Consider the following 24184-nt stretch of genomic DNA (forward strand, 5'->3'; position numbering starts at 1 on the left):
GCAATAATTTCAATAGAGTTTTGACACAAGTAAATTGTTGTTGAGTCTCTTCAAATCTTCAAGTCTTCATTCATTTATATAGAGGTATGAGAGATACATTGTAGAAGTCCCAGCACATCAAAAAAGTCGTTGTTGAAGCTTGATTATCACCAATGATCTGTTGCTTGATTTGGTTAATGTCCTAGGAGGGAATAATTTTAAATTCATTCCTTGTTTGCATAATTAACCAGTGTAGACACAACTGTAGCAGTACTATATGCAGACAAGAAAGTGGAGTAGTGGAGTAGTGGTTGTACAATTGTACTATTGTCCTTTCATGAGCTCTATAGTGGGTAAGCATTCAATGCCTTCTAATTCCTCTGAAATAGCCGTTGCTCGAGGATTCTATTCCTTCTGCAAACTTGTGTCTTCAAATAACCAACTTTAACTAACTCCAGGTTCTTGACTTCAGACTCTGACAAACTTCAGACTCTGGGTGACTTCAGACTTTGGCAGTCAGCTTCTGATGAATCTTCAAACTCTGATGGTCTTCAGACTCAGACTTGCAACATAAGTTTCCTTTCTAAATTTCATTGCTCTCATTTGTTCTTCCAGAACCAATATCTTGCTTTATAAAAAATTTAGTGTAAAGTCCTGCACACTTGAACAAATATTAACATATCAAATTGAACTTTTAATACCTTGTTATCATCAAAACTTAAGGTGGCAATATTAAACACATATTATTTTGTTCCAACAAACTTTACTTAGGTCCCTTGTGAACAAGGGCGTTATTATCTATACATTACAAATCCTTCAATTATTATTGTATTAATGTAAACTGGTCGTTTCTTTTTCCTTTTAAAAAAAGTTGTAGAGAAAGGTAGTCTAGTTTGTGCAACATTTAGCAGTGGAAAAATAAAGATAAAGTTGATTTGACATTAACTTTGTAAACCACAACAAACTCTGATAAGGGCCTAAAATCATTTGTATCAAATTTCCTATCCAAAGTTGGGGAGTGCAGATTGTAAGAGTTCAAGTTATTCTCCTTCGGGGTTTCATCAATCATGATAAGTTTCGAAATAAAGAAACAAGTTGTATTGATATACTTATGGTTGTGGTGGAGTACTACTACTAGTATTTGTGGTAATGCAACGAAAGATAGTTTGAAGCCAGGTGATACATTGAATTCCAATTCCACGCTATGTTCTAAACAAGACAAGTATTGTCTATGTCTCAACAGTTCTATTGGTCACTTGATTATACGTACTCTCGATGGCGCAGTAGTGTGGATGTATGATAGAAATCAACCCATAGACATAGATTCATCAGTTCTTCTATCATTAGACTACTCTGGTGTGCTCAAAATAGAATTTCAAAATAGGAATTTACCAATAATCATTTACTCTTCGCCTCAACCAACCAACGACACTGTGGCCACTATGTTAGACACCGGTAACTTTGTGCTTCAACAACTTCACCCAAATGGGACAAAGAGTATATTATGGCAGAGTTTTGATTATCCAACATACATTTTGATCTCAACGATGAAGTTGGGAGTTAATCGAAAAACAGGACATAATTGGTCATTGGTTTCATGGTTGACTCCTTCGCTACCAACTCCAGGTAAATTTAGTCTTGTATGGGAACCAAAAGAACGTGAATTGAACATAAGGAAAAGCGGCAAAGTGCATTGGAAAAGCGGAAAACTTAAAAGCAATGGAATATTCGAGAACATTCCCACAAAAGTTCAACGTATATATCAGTACATTATTGTCTCTAACAAGAATGAAGATTCTTTCGCTTTCGAAGTTAAAGATGGGAAGTTTGCACGATGGCAACTAACCTCGAAGGGGAGGTTAGTAGGTCATGATGGAGAGATTGGGAATGCAGATATGTGTTATGGATATAATAGCAATGGAGGGTGCCAAAAATGGGAGGAAATACCAAATTGTAGGGAAAATGGTGAGGTTTTTCAGAAAATTGCGGGAACACCAAACGTAGACAATGCAACAACGTTTGAACAGGATGTGACTTATAGTTACAGTGATTGCAAGATTAGATGTTGGAGAAATTGTAATTGCAATGGATTCCAGGAATTTTATGGTAATGGGACTGGATGTATATTCTATTCATGGAATTCGACACAAGATGTTGATTTGGTGAGTCAGAATAACTTCTACGTCTTGGTAAACTCTACAAAATCAGCCCCAAATTCCCATGGTACGTAAGTATATAATATCATTTTAATAAGATGGATTCGGAGTGATTATTTAGAAATTGGATACCCAACAGTCAACTTAATTAACGCATTCAGGACATTGGTGACTATCTGATATTAATCAAACAGTTCATAGAAATGTAGATTTTTTAAAATTTTATAATTTAAAATACTAAGATTAAATTCGAACCGTCTCATTATGATTAAACTGTCACTGATATTGAATGCATGAAAAACTAACGGCAATGGAGCATAATCCGGTTCTTTACTGCTTATTTAAATTTATCTTATAATATAATCACTTTTACAAGTGAACATTCTCTCCAAGAGGCAAAGAGAACTCTTCATCATATACTAGAGTTATCAAATAGACTTTGAGATATTAAATTTAATACTACCTTATCAAGTATACGAAGCTATCTTAATATTGCGAACAAGCACAAAGATTATAGTAGCAAGTTGCAACAAACTAGTGCCCACTTTCTAAAACCTTTTTTATATTCATTTATTAGTGTTATTTTGCATGAGATGTTTTCTTCCTCCAAGCTTCAAATAGGCTTTCCTAAAAGGAAAATGCTTAATGTGACGAATTTTTTGGTCACAAGATATTCATGAATCATCTGTCAACATAAAAAAGCTCTATTTTTTAATTTACTTTTCTATTAGTCCTCTCCAATTTGCATTACGTTGGTACATTAAATTCAACATTTCACGAATCAACTGATAATTGGTTTAGATCTTCGAGTTTATCTGGTTGTTGGTTTGGTTCTTACACCCTTAATGTTTTTTTGTTTTTGTTTTGGCAAATCTATCTAAGTACATGGAGACAAGTTTGTGGGCAACACAAGATGGACGCAAACGGTTACCTGCCGAATACATTTTCATTTTAAATTAATATAAAACAGCTAAAAAGTTTATAGATATTAAAATATGTACAATCAAAACTTATTCGTGAAACTCGTGAGTATTTGCATTCACGATATATAGCAGTTCTCTTCCTAAAAATTTGTTTGCTTCACCGTATATTTTCCTTTCTCTTTAATCATCCACTCAACCTCTTCTTTATCTTTAATCGACCTTCATTCGCTTGTTGTGGTTTGTCAGTTTTCAAGAATTAGAGGCGAGTTTATGTGATCCAATTCGCACAAGTACTACGAACCAATGCGCAAGTATCAATTTGCGATACGCATTATATCAAGATAATTATGTGACTATCTGGACAAAACCATCAATTTTCTATCGCAAAAGCAATTTTGTGAACTTTTAATGATATAGCTACACTAGTAATACACAATAACACTTACTCAAAGTAACCTTAGGAAAAGGAAGAATAAATCAATCTGAGGGTTAGACATGAAAATGCCACTGGTATAGCAATACAATTTGCAATCCATTTTGACAAACTTTTATTATAAGATTCTTGATGTTCCTCCAAATATATCATAACAGATGATCCAAGATAAAGTTATGAGTGGTTGACGGTATAGTTTGTCTCTGATGACTAAACTTGTGATGGAAAATAATAATTGTAATGATTCCCGAAAATCATATTTATAACGAGGATTTTGAATTAGAAATATAGGACTAGGGTTTAGCATCAAGATAAGACAAAAAAGTAAAACTTTGAGATGAATATGCTTATATCACAAATCAAATTGATTCTGTATAGCAAATGCAGGTAGAAAAAAGTGGATATGGATCGGTGTTGCAACCGCAACTGCTTTACTCATATTATGCTCACTTATTCTATGCCTAGCAAAAAAGAAACAAAAATATGCACTACAAGGTATATGGATACTTGAAAAGAGTCTAGTACAAATGTACTAAATCAAATCCCTTTACAGTTTTACATTCTATCTGTGTCTTTTTTTTTTGTTATGTAGATAAGAAAAGTAAAAGAAAGGATTTGGCGGATTCGACTGAATCCTATAATATCAAAGATCTTGAAGATGACTTCAAGGGACATGATATAAAAGTTTTTAACTATACATCAATTTTGGAAGCAACTATGGACTTTTCACCTGAAAACAAGTTAGGACAGGGAGGCTATGGACCTGTTTATAAGGTGACTTTATAGTTATACTGAATTTTTTTTTTTTGAGTTACATATATATAGTTAAACTGTATTAATTATACATTAATAAATAAGTTTGTTTAAAAGCATGTTGTAAATTACTATTACAATTAAGGCACCATCTTCATTTTGAAAAAAAATATTTCTATTGATTTTATGGTTGGTGATTATTGTTTTGGACAAAACATATATGCATTTTTTAGGTATTTTTTTGTATTCTTCTAAACAGTAGTATCTATGATTTCTTCAAATATATAATTTTCGCAACGTTTATTATTATAACTACAAAAAATGTATTTTATTAAGAACCATACAAAAAGTATCTAAGGAAATAGATCTAAATTTTTCCTTGTTTCATGACTTCAGGGAGTCTTGGCAACAGGACAAGAAGTTGCTGTAAAAAGACTTTCAAAAACATCCGGACAAGGAATTATGGAATTCAAAAATGAATTGGTACTTATATGTGAACTTCAACACAAAAATCTTGTAGAACTACTTGGCTGTTGCATTCATGAAGAAGAAAGGATTCTGATTTACGAATATATGCCAAACAAAAGCTTGGATTTCTATCTGTTTGGTGAGAATATGTTGAAGTCTATATTTGTATGTGATTTTTATTGGACAAATTCATGATATTGTGTTCATTATTATGTAACTATTAAAACACAATTACAACAAAACTTTTGAGTTTTCTTTACTAAACATTTTCTGAAATTGCTCTAAAATAACTTGTTATCCTAACTTGAAAATAACCAAGTAAATATCATGTTTTATGTGACTCATGAGGTGGTCATGGAAAACTAAAATAGCATTTTGGTTTGCTACTTTTTAGTAGTATACATTTTAACGTTAATTATTATGTTTTCAATGAGAAGATTGTACGAAAAAGAATCTGCTAGATTGGAAGAAGCGTTTCAACATAATAGAAGGAATTGCTCAAGGATTGCTCTATCTTCATAAGTACTCAAGACTCAAAATCATTCATAGAGACTTGAAAGCCAGCAACATACTTCTTGATGAGAATATGAACCCAAAAATTGCTGATTTTGGTATGGCAAGAATGTTTACGCAGCAGGAGTCCGTAGTAAATACCAACAGAATTGTTGGGACGTAGTAAGTTTTCTAAGCTTTCACTGTTTTTACTTTTTTATCGATGATTACGCAAAAGAGTTGAGATTGTTAACTAAATTTTGGCGCAGTGGATACATGTCTCCAGAATATGCCATGGAAGGAATATGTTCAACAAAGTCTGACGTCTATAGTTTTGGAGTGTTGCTACTTGAAATTATTTGTGGGAGAAAAAACAATAGCTTTTATGATGTTGATCGTCCACTAAATCTAATAGGACATGTATGTCAATTCGTTCCGTTGAGTTTTTTTTTTAATAAATATTATTCGTTCCTCCTAATTTGATTCAATTATTAATAGGCATGGGAGCTATGGAATGATGGTGAGTATCTAAAGCTAATGGATCCAACATTAAATGACACATTTGTTCCTGATGAAGTGAAAAGGTGCATTCATGTTGGTCTCTTATGTGTAGAACAATATGCAAATAATCGACCTACAATGTCTGAAGTTATATCAGTGTTGACAAACAAATATGAACTCACAAACTTGCCAAGAAGGCCAGCATTTTATGTTAGAAGAGAGATCTTTGAGGGGGAAACAACTTCTAAAGGGCAAGACACCGACACCTATTCTACGACAGCAATTTCTACCTCATGTGAAGTAGAAGGGAAAATATAAATTATCAATATATATATATATATATATATATATATATATATATATATATATATATATATATATATATAAACACACTAGTATATATTGTTCATACACTCATTTGAAACATATTTCTTTGAAGTGTCGAAAAAATGTAAGCTAGAATGTAAGTAAAAAAATCCCTTGAATATGGATTTGGTTTATGAAATATACTCATTTTTGTGTATGTAAAAAAATAATCTGAAATGGTCCTTATTGTATGTATGTTTTCATTGTAGTTCTTGTTGATAAATTTAGTCTATATCAGATCATAATCCATGTAAAACAATTTCTTAGTCCATCACCAAAAAAAATTGTAAAAGAAAGACAAAAAATGGGGCCAAAAATTTTTGTAGGTTTAAAAGCATTTTTAACCCCGTAACTTTTAAAAAGTTGCGATTTTGGCCCCCTAACTTTACAAAACGTTGTAAAACTGCTTAGAAGACGCCATATGTACCAAAACAAGGGGCCAAAATCTCAACATTTTGTAATGAATAGGGGGCAAAAGAACATATTTCGCTAAAAATAAAGGGTTAGAGAACATATTAATATAGATAGATGGTCAAAATAACACATTTCCCCAAAGATAGAGGATATAATTTTATTTTATTTTGTTAGAGGGCTAAAATCACAACTTTTTAAGAGTTAAGGAGTAAAAAATGCATTTAAGTTGTACTCCAGGACAAACCTACCCCAGCCCACTTGCTTATATCTCTCTTCGTTTTTTTCGTCTCATTCTCTCATTTGTTTCCCTTGTCAACCTCGAGGTCACTTTTCCAGATTGTATGTCTACAGGGAAAAATGACCCATTTATCTACAGAAAAATGGGACATCAAACATATATAGGAGAACCTTGATGGGTCATGACTGGGTAAGGCCGAGACACGACTTGGACGCGTTTCAAGTTGACCCACCCATTACTCCATGCCCTAACACTTTTCTCCCCCCAAATATAAACCTCATGCCTTGATCTGAGTTGATTTCATCAATTTTTTTATCAAACTAAACCATTTTGAGGAATTCATGGTTAGATTTGTTAGAAGAAAGTGGATCATATCGTTGTTCATGACTTGGGAAGACCATGTTTAAACATGTGGTCAACGCTTGTTCAGGCATTGTCTAGGTCATGGTAATGTAAGATTCTTCCCTCTCTCCCCGCGTTCTGTCCAATGCTAAGCCTTCCAAGGCAGTGTCCCGTATAATTTGTCCCATTTGGCATGGCAGGGTGGCTAGGACGTCCCAACCATGCTCCCATATAACAAACACTTTTAACTGCACTTCTTGTTGCGGTGTTCGTTTGATTCTTATTAAAAGACCGACTTCAGTCAATCATAGATTCTATTAATGATTTGGGCGACAACTTTGTAGATCTAGAAGTATGAATTTATGTGACTTAGATTTTTGCATATTATAATTTATAGACATTATGTCGTTTTATGTTATTAACTTAGATGTTGTAAATTTCTTCGCACGTTCATCGTTGACGTTTTAACGATGTTGAACATGTTATTATATCTGATGTACTCTATCAATTTGAATGAATGAATATCGTTTTATTTTTGTAAAAAAACGAAATCGTAACATATTATTCTTCATGATCTTATTATTTTTCTTGCAAAATTTGTCTCACGTGTAAACGTTAATAATATAGTTATTGAAGCCATTGAGCATTTGAGGCTCTATTTTCTACTTCATGTATTTTTAAACCCCTAGACATGACAAGAACCATTTTCTTTTTTATTCTTAATTTGATCACTTTGTAATTTTTTTATTTTGGTATTTGTAAGTTTGAAGTAGAAGATCTAGATGGTGATCATGAATGATATATTCCATCTTTGTTTATTTATCCTAGTAAAATTAACTAAATTTGCATCTAAAATTTAGTAACATTTATGCCATCAGAATTACCAAAAACTGTATGTAAAATCAGGGGTGGCCCTGAGCACGGATCGAGGGAGCGACGGCCTAAGGCACCATAATTTTAGGGGCACCAAAAAATATATTTTTACTATCCATATATATATATATGCTTCCCACAAAAATAAAAATAAATCAGGGGCCTACAAAGTCAAAACTAATAATTGACGTGATTAAATAAAATATAAAATAAAATCAATCAACTACATGTACCAAAAAATATTAATTACATCTATAATTTTAACAACTAAACATATGAGTCATGAGTGAAAAGCTGAATGATCTAATTGAAGCACTAAAATTAAAATAATGATATGAAGTGTTATGAATAATAAGAGTCAGATTTTTTGCTTTTGCATATTAAAAGCCACGATATTTTTCTTGAAAATGTTATATCTCCCGAGAAAATATTTCCAGAGTATCCCGAATGATTTGTTGTCTTTTTGTGCTGTTTTTGTTCTTTTTTCCACAAAATATTCTGGTTGTATCATTAAAAGAGGGTTTCGTGTTATACCAAAAAAAAAAAAGGGGTTTCGTGAATTGTGTGAAATTGAGATAAAACTACTACACCACTAACTTCCTTGTATGGTGGAAAAGAATGAGTTTTGATTGGTTAAACAGCTCTCGGGATAAATTCGGGAAATTAGAATTCGTGAGATATAGCAATCCTCATTTTTCTTTCTAATTCTTATTTTCTATGACTAATCTATCCATCTCAAATTGTAAACAAAAAACATCTCTCCATCTCAATTATGCAACTATTAACACAAGAACGATCAATTGCCAAGAGCATAAGTGCCTTATACCATTGATCATAACTCATAATATAGGAGTAGGTGCCAATTGCAATTTCCAAACAATTTATTTATTATTTAATAATCAAACGAATTTTCACTTTTGAGGAATCGACATTGAATTATGATCCATGTGTGGTGTTTTGGTAAACATGTTGTCTTTAGTTAATTAAACTTGTCGAGTGAAGTCCAGACTCTGGAACATGGATTCTAACTTAGAGCTATTTGTTTCACATTTCAAAGATTCATACTTGTGTTCATATCGCACAATATCAAATGAAATGTTTAATAGTATTTTCATTCATTTCTCTTAATCTTATCATTTTTTGTTGATTTTTTTTTATAAAGACACCACTCTCTTGATTCGCCCAAAGCATCTAAATTTCAAGAGCCGGCCCGGTGTAAAATTGTTTGTTAGAGATTGGCTATGATGATTGAGCTACTAAACGGGTGACATTTTTTGCATGTTACTAATACTACCCTCAAAGATTACTAAAACCATTCAGTAACATGGGCTTCACTGACATTTATCAAATGTTATTAATAGATCAAATTAAGTAACATTTATTTTTGACTTAGTAACCTTTTTCAAATGCTAGTAGATCTAATATATATGTTGTACCCTAACTTGGAGTGAGATTTAATATGTTAGTATAATATAATATATATTAAGATCTGAAAAAAGTTTACACCCGTTTAATCTGAAAAATGTTAGTAGATATATATTAAGACATGAGAAGGATGGTTTCAGTTTCAAATCCTACAATGCATTGCTCTCATAAGATTTCATTTGCCACATAATCTAATCAAACCAACGTTATCTACACTTTCCACTTACCACTTAATTCCACAAGAGTAACTTTCTCCAACTTTTTTTTCTAGAAAAAAAATAAAAAAAAGACGAATTGATCAGTTTACTTTGATACAATTATTGAATGATAAGTGATGGAAAGTTGATACTTCACTACTGTCTGTTCATATTGTTGACATAATTTTGAGTTTAATCTACTAACACTTTTTTCTTCTTTATATTTTGAATATGCTTTTATCTTAGAAAAGAACACGTCTTCCAATTTTGCAATATTTTTTTTAATAGTAAAGATATTAATAAAAGGTTGAATTATTTTGTAGGTAACTAAATTATTTGAGAATTTTTAAATAGGTGTCTAAAGTAAAAAATTGTAATCAGATTCCTGAATTAATATATACTTTATGTTAGGCCTTTCCTTATAATTGAATCGCAGAGTGCCAATTTCTTTATACTACTAAATCTTTTAAATTTTGAATATGCTTTTATCTAGAAAAGAATGCATATTATCTCTTTTATGCAACACTTTTGAACAACAAAGATAAGAGCCAAGCCTCTACCTCGAAAATAAGATCAACCAACCTACAAGATGAAAGGTTCATAAACCACTCATAATAGAAGCTAAGGACTTGGCTCTAGGGGGAAACCTAGGGTCACCACGTGTCTAGAATACAACCTGACGGTTGATTATATGTGTGAGGAGCTTGCTTACCCAGACGGTCGTGCATACTAGAGCCGTCATAAGGTTCTTTGTATCATAAGTCATAAGGCTTGTCTTACATTCTATATGTCATGGCGGTCAAGGGAACCTAGGACCGCTTTGTCGAGATACGCTAAATGCATCAAGATCTAAACATAACTTATTCATGACATGCTCCTAAACTGGACGATCAGGGAGTTACAAAGGCCGTCGACAGTACATCATCATAACTTTTTCTATTGCATGAGCTTGTTCTTGTCTTGAAACATATCATAATCATATCATAATCATGTTCATTCATTATGTTAGAGGTTAGCGTTGAACAAACAATATTATCTGAGTTCATTTTACGGGGTGTATCGGGTGGAGTAACCCCGAGTACACTCCCATACATGACCGATGAAAACCTAGTTAAGGTACATCGAACTCCCTCAATGTCATGTGGGCCCCTTGCGGAGCTTATCGCGTTCCCCTGGCGTGAACCTCTTGTATCCCCCTGGCGTGGATAGCAAGAGACAGGACACCTACATCTTACTTAAAGTCTTGTTCATACATGATAACTTATATTATTACTTGAATACTTATGTACCACGGGTCCGTGATCTATCCGATTAAGGTAACATGCTTGCATAGTCATTCTTGTTCATAGTGAAGAGTTTACACTCATCAATTCATGTCTTGACATACTTAGGGATTCATGCTATCATTCTGGTTCTCGACAGTCTATGTCGAGGTTCTATGATCCTTCCCCATACTTAGTTAATCGCTACCCGAATAAACATGTTTAACTCTCTTGTGTAATTCTTTATGTACATGTTAATATTGGCCATGATTTTCATTTCAAGAATCGTTTGATGTTACGTGCATTGCTTAGATGTTGTTTGGGGGTTATAGAGTTGGAAATCATAGTAAGAAAAGCCTCGGACAGTACTACAATCCCCAAGATGAGCCAACAAGCCAAAGAGAAGTTGGTTGTGACAACAACATTTCGCCATTAGCGAGTTGCTTCTAGGGAATTTCTCTATTGGCGAAATGTTTTCACTAATAGCGAATTTCTTCGGGTCTGTAGTGCAGATTTTGCATTTTTGACCTAAACCACATCCAATTCAATCTTGCAATGCATCATATACATCCAGCAACTTATATAAACATCATAAAAAAACTTACATGGCAATTTTAACATATAAACAACAAGATTGGCTTTTGGGGTACTAAAATCTCATCATAGCAACTTAGCCTAAGATCATGTTTTCTCACTAGGATTACACAAACCCAAAGGTGGTAAACTAATCTAAGAACTCACATGATGATTTGCAGCATTCTTCAAGCTTCAATTCCAACTCTAACTCTAGCCATAAAACCCTAGTTCTTGATACATCTATGATTCTTAGCTCATCCAACCAAACCAAGCTTTAATCCATCCTTCTATTTGTTTCTTGTTCAGGAAGGTTCTATGATTCTTGCTTAATCACTAACAGTCTGTTTGGTTGAAGAGAAATAAGAAAGAGAGAAAGAGAGAAGAGAGAAAGAGGGAAGAGAGACCAAATTTCTCTTGTTTGGAATGAAGAGAAATAGGGAAGAGAGATTAAAAAGTAGTGGGACCCACCACCTTTTTATGTCTCCTCACAATAGGGAAGAAAGTGGGGAGATAAGGCTTTTAATCTTGTTATTCCTTTATTACCCTTGTATTGAAATATTAGATCTAATTATTTACCCTTGTTCCTATTTAATCTTGTTGTTCCTTCTATAATCTCTCGGCACTGTACGTGAAGGATTTCTAAATTACTGGATACCCAAGTGATAGTTCAGTAGATAGACCAACATTAAAAATGGATTTATGAGTTGATTTCGTTAACTTTTTTTTTTTTTTACCACAACTAAATTATTTAAACCCTGTCCAAAAACTAAAAATAATTAATCTAATCAAATTAAAAAAAAAAATTAGTTTGTAGTTTAATAAATAAATTAACATACATAAATAAATTAGTGTATGTTGATTGAAGGATTTTTAATTTAGTTGTTATAAAAAAATAATTTTTAATTTGGGGCATTTTAGTACTTTCAAAAGTAATCAACACTTCTTTCTTCTCTATTTCTTCTATATTTCTCTTCTAACAAACAATCCATCAAATCTACTCTATTTCTTACTTATTTCTCTCTTCTCTTACTCTCTCTCACCTATTTCTCTCTTCACAACTTCTCTTCACAACCAAACAAAGTGTAAGTGCATGCATTTGGAAGCTTGAGGGAAGAAGATTGAGGGAAGGGGGCACCATTCTAGAGAGAAGGAGGAGAGAGTTCCAAAATCTCAACCTAGAGAAGTAACATGAAGTTGTGAAGGTTTTGGCTCCAAACATCCTTATATACCCCTTGACTGATGACAAACCCGTGCATAACTGACATTACATGATAACATTCTCCGCCGTACTTGCTTTCCATGAATATTTGTCCTCTGACACGTTTGACTGGTAACATTCCAATAATCGAAGAGTGGGATATTACAATATGCTTTTTTCTTAGAAAACAATACGTCTTCCATTTTTGCAATATTTTTTTTAAATAGTAAAGATATTAATAAAAAGCTGAATTATTTTGTAGGTAACTAAATTATTTGAGAAATTTTAAATAGGTGTCTAAAGTAAAAAATTGTAATCAGATTCCTGAATTAATATACTTTTTGTAATTAGGCCTTTCCTTACAATTGAATCGCAAAGAATGCAAATTTCTTTAACTACTTCTCCGTCCGTTTCAAAATATGTGTTGTTTTAGTCAATTGCACATAGATTAAGGAATTGAATAAAGTAGTAGCAATTTTACCTGGTTTGTTTTTCATTAAAGAAAAAATAATATTTTGGAAGTAGTGTAATATAGTATTAATTGAAGGGTACAATTGAAAAGAAAAAGTTATTATTACATTGGAAACTGAGAGTGACATTTATTTCGAAACAAATTTTTTTTTTTGCTAAAACGACATCCCTTTTGCAATCATAGGACCCCTCTGATTTTGACCTGGTCAAATTCCACTGCATAATTTAAAATAAAATAAAAACAAAAAAAAATTAGAAATAATTAATAGCCTTATGATTAAGATTAAAAGTATATGCTCCCTCTCCTCCATTCATTTTCTCTTTCTTTCTCCAAAAGAAGAACAACACCTCTCACACACCCTCCTTCATTCTTCATCTTCCTTTATTCTCTGTTTCATCATAATAATCTTTTCAAAACAAAAAATACAATAAAAATGGTTTTGTCTTCTCTGTTTCATCCTTCATTCTCCACCCTTCTTTTTAACGCCCCAAAACCCTCACATAACCGCACACTTACTGTCGCCACCAACAACCACTCTCCGACAACATCAAAGACAATGCTCGCCGTCACCCTTTCACCACCAACAACTTCACTGCCAAAAAATCGTTTACCAAAGCAACTCCGGCAGCGTTCTCGACATCCACAATGACATCAAAGCACTCGCGAAGTTCGACGGCCCATACTGGAGTAACCTCTTCGACTCTGCCGCACCAAAGTTCTAAATGGACTTGTGATGAATGTTGTTAGAAACTGGAAATGGAGGATTAGGATGGAAATTTTTTTGTGGGTGGGGGTCAAGAGAATAGAGGAGAAAATAGATCGTTTATTAAACCGAAGGAACACAATAACTTTTAATCTTGACCACTAATTTAATCCTAACGCTATTAATTATTCCTATCATTCTTTTCCATTTAAATTTAATTCCTTTGACCGGGTCAAAATCAGAGGGAACCTAAGAATTGCAAAAGGGGGCAAAGTTAGGGGGTTCGAAAGTGGTTTTTTTTAATAAGGACCCAAAATTGCTACCATGACAAACATAGGGGGTCAAAAGTGCATTTAAGCTTAAAAAAAATGTAAAATGCTAGTTGCTGACAAAATTACAGGGGCACTACAAAGTCAAAAATAATAAATGAAATAACTGAATGAAATCAGTCAATTACATGTACCAAAAAAATATTAATTACGTCCATAATTTTAACAACTAAACCGATGAGTCATATTAAAAGTCGCAATATTTTTTCTAGTTTATGAGTTTCTTTTCTTTCTAATTCTTATTCTCTATGACTAACCTCTCTATCTCAATTTGTAAAGAAAAAACATCTCTCCATCTCAATTATGCAACTATTAACACAAGAACAAACAATTGTCATAAGCATAAGTGTCGTATACTGCGAAGCCTAGATACGAGATACGATACTGCACCGATACATTGATACGGGAAAATTTCAAAAATCAAGATACGATACGGCTGAGATACGTTAATAAAAAAAATTATATAATTAAATGTATAATATAATTATAACCTTTTTTTTAATATGCAAATATATTAACAAACACAAGAAACTAGACTCGTAGCACATTAACATAAATATAAATAATATTGACGATTAAGAGAGTGGTGATTAGTCAATTACATACGCAAAATATACCAAAAAGAGTACCATCAGGGTTATATCAATGTTATACTATATCCAAAAGGAACATTGTTAATGCTATACTATATCGATCCAAAAAAGAAGCACTATATCTAAAGTGGAAGGCGACCATTTTGAAAGAAAAAGTTGAAACCCTAATTTTTTAAAAAGGGGAAGATGAAATTGTTTCTATGGTATGGTGTGGGTCATACCTGCACCAAAGAAAGATAAAGGAAATGTATATATATTATAGTAATATAATGTTTTTTTCCTTATTTTTTACAACAACAAAAAAAACGCAGAAATCAAAATAATATAAAAAAATACAAGTATCCATGCGTATCGGGAAATTATTTTCTTAAAAAATAAAATTTAATATTTGAAGTATCGGGAAGTATCGGTCAGGTATCGGTGCAGGATACGCAAGGGATACGGTACGTCATCCATTTTGAAGTATCGGAGCTTCACATGTTGTTGGAACACTAGTTAAATCTAGTGAGAAAATTGGATAAGAAAAACACAATATAAGAACTAGTGTGAGTGTGTGACTTAAAAATGTCCCACATTGGTGAGCCACACCAACTAGAAAGTGTTTATATAAGGGTAAAGTGACCTCCAAGGGTGTGCCCTTGGGGTACCCACTTTTGTGAACTGGTGAACGCTTACAAAAACATATATATCACGCGCGCGACGACGCCGCCGTCCGTCCGACCGAACCAGGCCGGGCTTGGGCTTGGGTCGTGGGTGAAAAATAAAATATATTTTTTTGTCACTTGAAAATGATAAATTAATTATTTAATTAATCTAATCATTATCCGAAAGCGCTACGCGTCCGACCCGATCCAAAACGAGTATCCAGAAGTTTCCGGATATATCCAATTAAAACAAAAACGTGTTTGCTTACATCGAATTTCGCAGTTGATGATTCCTGTGCGATTCCTCTCTTCTCCCTTCGACTTGTGTTAACGAGTCATTCTTTTCCTTCTCCTCTTCTGTCCCTTTCGGTTTCGAATAGAACGGCTACGTACCGTATTGAATAGTTTTAATCAAACGATTAAACTATATTTGAGGTGTATATCTACGAGCGATTGTATATTGTGCAGTATATAATCGTAACAGTGATCTGGGCTGTTTTATCCTAGAGACGGCGTGGTTGTTAGTCTACCTTGCACAACTTGGGTAGTGCCGCGAAACGTCTTAAAGAGAGCGACCTGGTCGTGACTCAACCCGGTAATTCCTTTGGCAGTACTAATTTCAAAACTAACAATTTTAAGACGCTTCGGAAAAACCAAGATGACTGCCAACGAAATTTTCAGACGCTTCGGAAAAACCAAGATGACTGCCAACGAAATTACCACTGGAACAGCAATCGATTTCAACAAACCGTTTAAGTTTCACGGGACTCACTTCAAGCGTTGGCAAACAAAGATGCAATTTTTCTTAACTACGAAAAAGGTTGCCTATGTCTTGAACGATGCTATTCCTGTGATTCCAACACTATCGATTCCTACGGCATCGAATAGTAACGGTGTGACAGCTATGGATACAGATGTTTCTGATCCTACTAAAAAGGTTGAGTTGGAAACAAGAAAGGCTGAGTTTGAAAGACTCATTGCTGAACATGCTGAAAAAGAGAAACAGGTCAATAAAGAAATACTCCTCTGGAAAGAAAATGATTACTTATGTAAACATTACATCTTGAACTGTCTCGCGGATCATCTGTACGATTTGTACATTATCCACGATACAACAAAGAATGTTTGGGATGCTCTTCAGAACAAAGATAACACTGAAGAGGCTGGCTCGAAAAAATTTGTTGAGAGTCGGTACCTGAACTATAAGATGAGTGATGATAAGTCTGTTGAAGAACAATCTCAGGAGCTTCAGAAAATAGCCCATGAGATTTTTATTGAAGGGATTCAGTTACCTGATCAGTTTCAAATTGCTGTGATAATTGATAAACTGCCCCCGACCTAGAAGGACTTCAAGAACATCCTTAGACACAAAACTAAGGAGTTCTCACTTGAAAGTCTGATTACTCGACTTCGAATTGAAGAAGAAGCGAGGAAACATGAACTGAATGAAGAGGTGTTTGCTGTCTCGAACAACAACACTAAAAAGAAATCTGTAGGTGTTGTTCTGAAGCCTAACGGCAAACAATTCAAGAATCAGAACCGCTCTGCAAATAAGAATTCCAATCGAAATAAGAATGGGAACCAACAAAAGGTCCCAAATCAACAACCACCAAAGAATGATCATGCTCAACCGTTCAATTGCTACAATTGCGGTCAACCAGGTCATATGGCACGAAAGTGTAGGAACCCATCTACAAGACCAGCTCAAGCTCACTTGACAACAACTAAGGAGCAGTCGTACACCGCTATGATAACTGAAATCAATCTTGTTGGTGGATCTGATGGATGGTGGATAGACACTGGCGCCTCTCGCCATGTTTGTTTTGACCGTGCTATGTTCAAGACATACACTACTGCTGATGATCAGAAGGTGCTGCTGGGAGATTCTCACACCACTGAAGTTGCTGGAATTGGAGAAGTGGAGCTGAAGTTCACCTCCGGGAAGACTCTGATATTGAAGGATGTGATGCACACTCCAAAGATTAGGAAGAATCTAGTTTATGGGTATCTTTTAAATAAGGCTGGTTTTCAACAGATTATAACATCTGATATGAACTCTATTACTAAGGATGGGGTTTTTGTTGGGAAAGGGTACGCCACTGAAGGCATGTTTAAATTGAATATTATGAATAAAATTTCTTCTTCTGCTTATATGTTGTGTGATTTTAATATTTGGCATGCACGATTATGTCACGTTAACAAACGAATCATCTCTAATATGAGCGGTCTAGGTCTGATCCCAAAGTTACCATCTAATGTTTTTGAAAAATGTCAATTTTGTAGTCAAGCGAAAATAACAAAAGAATCACATAAATCAGTAATAAGAGTAACTGAACCATTTGAATTAATACATTCTGACATATGCGAACTTGATGGTAACTTAACTAGAAACGGACAAAGATATTTTATTACTTTCATTGATGACTGCTCTGACTACACTTATGTGTATTTGATGAAAAACAAAAGTGATGCGCTTGACATGTTTAAAATATTTGTCAAAGAAATTGAAAATCAATTCAATAAGAAAATCAAGCGTTATCGTAGTGACAGAGGCACTGAATATTTATCACACACATCCAATGAGTATTATAAAGAGCATGGAATAATTCATGAAACAACTACACCTTACTCTCCGGAGATGAACGGTAAAGCGGAAAGAAAGAATCGAACTTTTACCGAATTAGTAGTTGCTATAATGCTTAATTCTGGTGCAACGCCTCATTGGTGGGGGAAAATTTTATTGACTGTTAGCTATGTGCTAAACAGAGTACCCAAAACTAAGAACAAAGTTTCTCCCTATGAAATTTTGAAGAAAAGACAACCAAACTTGTCTTATATTCGAACATGGGGCTGTTTAGCCTATGTTAGGATTCCTAACCCTAAAAGAGTAAAACTAGCCAGTAGAGCCTATGAATGTGTAATCATTGGGTATGCCTTAAACAGTAAAGCATATAGGTTTTATGACCTTAAAGCTAAAGTAATAATAGAATCAAATGACTCTTATTTCTATGAAACGAAATTTCCCTTTCTATCGAGAGATAGTGGGGGTAATAGTGGGGGTGCACACATGAACTCTACATCTGATCAAACTCCAACAATCAGAGGTAGAGATGAAAACATCATAACCGATGTTACAGAACTTCGAAGAAGTAAAAGAGCAAGAACTGCAAAAGAGTATGGACCTGAATATGTGGTCAATACATTAGAAGAGGATCCATCAAATCTCAAGGAAGCATTGGCTTCCTTGGATGCTGACTTATGGCAAGAAGCCATAAATGATGAAATGGATTCTCTACAGTCAAACGGAACATGGCATTTGACTGAACTGCCTCCAGGCTGCAAACCCATAGGTTGTAAATGGATCTCGAAAAAGAAACTAAAACCTGATGGAACCATCGATAAATACAAGGCTCGCCTTGTAGCCAAAAGTTTCAGACAAAGAGAAAATATAGATTTTTTAGATACCTACTCACCAGTCACTCGAATCACATCCATAAGGGTACTAATTTCTTTGGCTTCTGTTTACAATTTAATTGTACACCAAATGGATGTGAAAACTGCTTTTTTGAATGGTGAGCTGGAAGAAGAAATCTATATGGAACAACCTGAAGGTTTTGTAGTCCATGGACAGGAAAGAAAAGTCTGTAAGTTAGACAAATCTCTATATGGTCTTAAACAAGCACCTAAGCAATGGCATGAAAAGTTTGACAACTTAATGATTTTGAATGAGTTCAAGATAAATGAAAGTGACAAGTGTATTTATTACAAATATGATAAAAACATTTGCACAATCATATGTCTCTATGTAGATGACTTGCTCATATTTGGGTCAAACATTCCTACCATATACTCTGTGAAATCATTGTTAAGTAACAACTTTGATATGAAAGACCTAGGAGAAGCTGATGTAATTCTTGACATAAAGATTACTATATCAGATAAAGGAATATCCTTGGATCAATCTCACTACGTTGAGAAGATCTTAAGGAAATATAAATATTTTGATTGTAGACCTGCGAGCACACCTTATGATCCAAGTGTAAAACTTTTTAAGAACACTGGAGATGGTGTCAGACAAACTGAGTATGCGAGCATCATTGGCAGTCTCAGATATGCCACTGATTGTACTAGACCCGACATCGCCTATGTCGTGGGACTCTTATGCAGATTTACAAGTAGGCCAAGCAAGGAGCATTGGCATGCAATTGAGAGAGTCGTGAGATACTTAAAAGGAACTATGACTTTAGGACTGCATTATCAAAAATATCCAGCTGTACTTGAAGGGTACAGTAATGCAGATTGGAACACCTTGTCAGATGATTCCAAGGCAACTAGCGGCTATATATTTAACATAGCTGGAGGAGTTGTTTCTTGGAAGTCTAAGAAACAAACCATTCTGGCTCAGTCCACAATGGAATTTGAGATGATAGCACTAGCTACTGCTAGTGAAGAAGCAAGTTGGCTAAGATCCTTGCTAGCTGAGATCCCTTTATGGGAGAAACCGTTACCTACTGTGTTAATTCATTGCGATAGTACCGCGGCTATTGCAAAGATTAAGAATCGTTATTACAATGGTAAAAGACAACAGATAAGGCGAAAACACAGCACGATTAGAGAGTGTATCTCTAATGGAGCAGTTAGAGTTGATTTTGTGCGTACTAATGAAAACTTAGCTGATCCTTTGACGAAAGGACTAAATAGAGAGAAAGTCTGAGAAACATCCAGTAGGATGGGACTAATGCCTATAGCTCATTGAATGATGGTAACCCGACCTACATGATTGGAGATCCCAAGATTAAGGTTCAATGGGTAATAACAAGTCATGAAGTGATAGAACATACTATGAGAAAAAGGATATAGAAAGCATGATCCTGCAGTGAAAGAAGGATGAGTTAATAACAACTCTTAATGAGATTTATACTCTATGTTGACTGGGGTACATAGCTACAGGAGTACCTTTGATAGACTCACCTATACGAATGTGGAACTTAGGCCAGACCTATGGAATTTCGAGGCAGAATTCCTAGAGCATTCGTTAAAACCGGGATACACGTGCATGGCCTTAAAACGCACGAGCTTTTAGAATACACCTAAGAAAGGGTTTGTGCGTGGTTTCTATGTCTGAGATAGAGTTCAATGCTGTAAGCAACTCTTGTTAAATCAGAATACCTTCCACTATGCAAAGGTTCAAGTTGTTAGCGACACCTTTGTTTATTAGCAAATCTTATGAAAACGTTTACGTTATTTATCGAAACCATTTTGAAGTCAAGTGGGGGATTGTTGGAACACTAGTTAAATCTAGTGAGAAAATTGGATAAGAAAAACACAATATAAGAACTAGTGTGAGTGTGTGACTTAAAAATGTCCCACATTGGTGAGCCACACCAACTAGAAAGTGTTTATATAAGGGTAGAGTGACCTCCAAGGGTGTGCCCTTGGGATACCCACTTTTGTGAACGGGTGAACGCTTACAAAAACATATATATCACGCGCGCGACGACGCCGCCGTCTGACCGAACCGGGCCGGGCTTGGGTCGTGGGTGAAAAATAAAATATATTTTTTTGTCACTTGAAAATGATAAATTAATCGTAACAAGTAAGGTTGTTACTTCCGACCCGATCCAAAACGAGTATCCAGAAGTTTCCGGATATATCCAATTAAAACAAAAACGCGTTTGCTTAAGGATTAAGCAGACTTAATCCCTAAGTAACTCGTTTTTTGTTATGAACTCCTCCTATAAAAGGAGAGCTCGCCCCCCTCATTCTTTACATCGAATTTCGCAGTTGATGATTCATGTGCGATTCCTCTCTTCTCCCTTCGACTTGTGTTAACGAGTCATTCTTTTCCTTCTCCTCTTCTGTCCCTTTCGGTTTCGAATAGAACGGCTACGTACCGTATTGAATAGTTTTAATCAAACGATTAAACTATATTTGAGGTGTATATCTACGAGCGATTGTATATTGTGCAGTATATAATCATAACAGTGATCTGGGCTGTTTTATCCTGGAGACGGCGTGGTTGTTAGTCTACCTTGCACAACTTGGGTAGTGCCGCGAAACGTCTTAAAGAGAGCGACCTGGTCGTGACTCAACCCGGTAATTCCTTTGGCAGTACTAATTTCAAAACTAACACATGTCGTATACCATTGACCATAACTTCATAAAATAGGAGTAGGTGCCAATTGCAATTTCTAAACAATTTATTTATTATTTAATAGTGAAACAAATTTTCACTTTTGAGGAATCAACATTGAATTATGAAATTTTGTGATGATATAAACATTGAATTATGATTTATTTGTGTTGTTTTGATAAACATGTGTTATACCCTGTTTTTGGACCTAAAAATACTGGGCCCAATTTCATTTCGAACTTTGTCAATTATCAAATTTCAACTGCACAGTTCAAATTGTCTCTGCCTCGCTGTATTTTCAATCACAATTTTACTTATGTTTTCCTTGCATAAAACTTTTCAAAATGTCTTTACTTGTCTTGTAAGTCATTCAAAAGTGTCTCTGGATCGTCACATTGCTTTTTCTACAGTTTATTTCAAAATTTGCAAAAAGTCATACAGAAGGGTATTTTGGTCATTTCCTGCAGTGGGACCCATTTTCATCCTTGTGACTGTCTCTGAGTCTTTTTTCAGATTGTTTTTTTACCTCTCGTCAGTAAACCTTGTTAAATTCATTTCAAACTTGCATCTGAGTCAGTGTCAAGTCAATTTGAGTCTGTTTAGGTCATTTTTAGCCCCAGGGGCATTTTGGTCATTTCACATAAAATTTTGGCATAGAGAGGTTACTTTGAAGTACCTCATTTAGGTCATTGGTTCGTTTTAGTCCGTTTTGTCAATTTTATTTTTGTTTCGCTTTACGTTTGGTCAAATTGCGTTTTTATTCAATTTTATTTTAATGGCATCTTGGTCCCTCAATTGAGGTTCCAAAATTACATATTTTGTCCAAAAGTTTTTTATTTCATTTCAGTCCTTTTTGGTTAATTACAGTTCAGTCCTTAAGTTTTTGTTTTTGCAGAAAGGTCCCAAATTCATTTCAAGTCCAAGCCGTGCCATTTTCATACAAATCCAGGTGTCACCTTTTCATTGGATTTCAAGTACACATGTCAGATTATAAATAGTGCACAGTGCCACTCAGACCCATTAACCACACGCCAACTCATAAACACAAACTCAATTTTCTCTTTCTCAGCTATTGAATCAAAACAGAAAATCTCTCAAAATTTCTCAAGAACACCAAGAACATTCAAACCCTAACCGTTTCTGAATCAATCCAAATCAACTCAAATCAACAGAAATCAACACAGAATATTACAAATCAGTACAGAATCATCAAAATTCCTCACAATTCTCAGAGATTCTGTATCAAATCTTCATCACCGAATTGATTTCCTTCGCAATTCAAAGTGAGAATTCGCCATTGGCGAACTCCAACACTGATCACGAAGGATTTGAGAGTTTGAAAGGAAAAAGGAAAGAAGCAGAATCTGCAGAATCTGGACCGGTGAAGCAAGCAGAAGAATCAAGAATCATCAAGAACAGAATCAAAGTTTTCCAAAGATTTCCTCCATTAAAGGTTTCAACCAAAACCTTAGGTAAAACTCATAATCTCTTTTCAAAAGTGTTAATCATAGTTTAAACCTGTAAACAATCACGCAAGCAAAGCATATCAAGAAATTTCCAGAATTCAAAGAAAACCGTAACCGTAAACACAAAACCTAGATCCATAAGGATCTAAGTTTTGAAAGCAAGAACAAGCACCAGAAAAGTAATCAAACAACGAAACGATGTAGATCCGTAAGGATCTAAACCTTTTCTTTCAAAAAAAAGATCAAAAAATCATTTCAAAACCGTACGAAAATTTTAGATCTACATCGTATCAAGCCGTGTTTGAAAAAATAATTGCTGGATTCGTGTTTAGGGTTAAAGGACGAATCGTTTGATGTAAAAATCTTTGAGTTCTGGAAATTTTTCACCGGAAACTGCATGAACTCGCCGGAGAAGATGAAGTTTCCGGCGGACCTTCAAGGTCTCCGCCGTGGCTTCATCCTCACCGGCGGTGAGGGTTAGAGAGAAGTGAGAGGAGAGGGAAGCTTAGAGAGAGAAAGAGATGAAAGAAATGGACTGGACCGGTATCCACGTCCTTATATAGACGCTTGAACCGGTCCGGTTTATTTCGTTTTTCATCTTGAACCGTAGGATCTAGGGTTTTCTCCTTTGAACGGTTGTGATGCGTTATTACCATATGCTTGATCTACGTTACCATGCGCTGCGCGTTTTGAACCGTCAGATCTGAAACTGGATCAATCCAACGCCTCTGAGGCCTTTGGATGATCCAGGTCCAGTCTGTTTTGGGTCTTGTTTTGGGCCTGAGTTCTTTTTCACGTTTTTTGCTTATTTTCCTGCTATTTGCACCCTATCTCTTTGCTATTTGAACCAATGTTTTGATTAAAAATCTTAATAAATTTCCTAGAAAATCCATGATTACTTCTTGACATTTTCTTGATGTTTTATGGTATTTTTGCACATTGGAATTGGCAAAATTCTTGTATGATTAATCCGTGGCATTTTAACTTTTTCTTGGATTATTTCTTATGATTGTTTTGTCAATTCTATCATTGATTTGTGAATATGTGATAAAGGCCATTTGATATGTTAATATGAGGTGCTCATGCCTACAATCCTATGTTGATTTTGCTGTTTTAGGTTGATTCATGAAACCTTGATTGTATGAGCAATGTATGCATATTCTAGAAAATAATAAGATGCTAATTCTATCTCAAAATTGGTATGAAACTAAGCTTGTTTGTTTCTAATGATCCTATGATTATAGCTTG

General features: G+C 34.5%; 1 protein-coding gene across 1 annotated transcript; it reads left to right on the plus strand.

Moving 5' to 3' along the window:
* Positions 1–968: 968 nt before the first annotated feature.
* LOC11409818 (G-type lectin S-receptor-like serine/threonine-protein kinase CES101) lies at positions 969–6051 on the plus strand. Its single transcript, XM_039828735.1, has 7 exons — positions 969–2202; positions 3879–3986; positions 4084–4265; positions 4641–4851; positions 5150–5387; positions 5474–5624; positions 5703–6051. Exons 1-7 carry the CDS (start codon positions 1047–1049, stop codon positions 6021–6023), a joined length of 2367 nt encoding a protein of 788 aa, XP_039684669.1. The 5' UTR covers positions 969–1046; the 3' UTR covers positions 6024–6051.
* Positions 6052–24184: the final 18133 nt, after the last annotated feature.

Source organism: Medicago truncatula, chromosome 8 (genome assembly GCF_003473485.1).
Source record: "Medicago truncatula cultivar Jemalong A17 chromosome 8, MtrunA17r5.0-ANR, whole genome shotgun sequence".
Classification (NCBI taxonomy): domain Eukaryota; kingdom Viridiplantae; phylum Streptophyta; class Magnoliopsida; order Fabales; family Fabaceae; genus Medicago; species Medicago truncatula.

Excerpts from the sequence above, each read along its gene's own strand:
- LOC11409818 (XM_039828735.1), top strand. The coding sequence starts at position 1,047 with ATGATAAGTTTCGAAATAAAGAAACAAGTTGTATTGATATACTTATGG. Across the intron at positions 2,203-3,878 it reads ATCAGCCCCAAATTCCCATG|GTAGAAAAAAGTGGATATGG; the intron begins GTACGTAAGTAT and ends TAGCAAATGCAG. Across the intron at positions 5,388-5,473 it reads AACAGAATTGTTGGGACGTA|TGGATACATGTCTCCAGAAT; the intron begins GTAAGTTTTCTA and ends ATTTTGGCGCAG.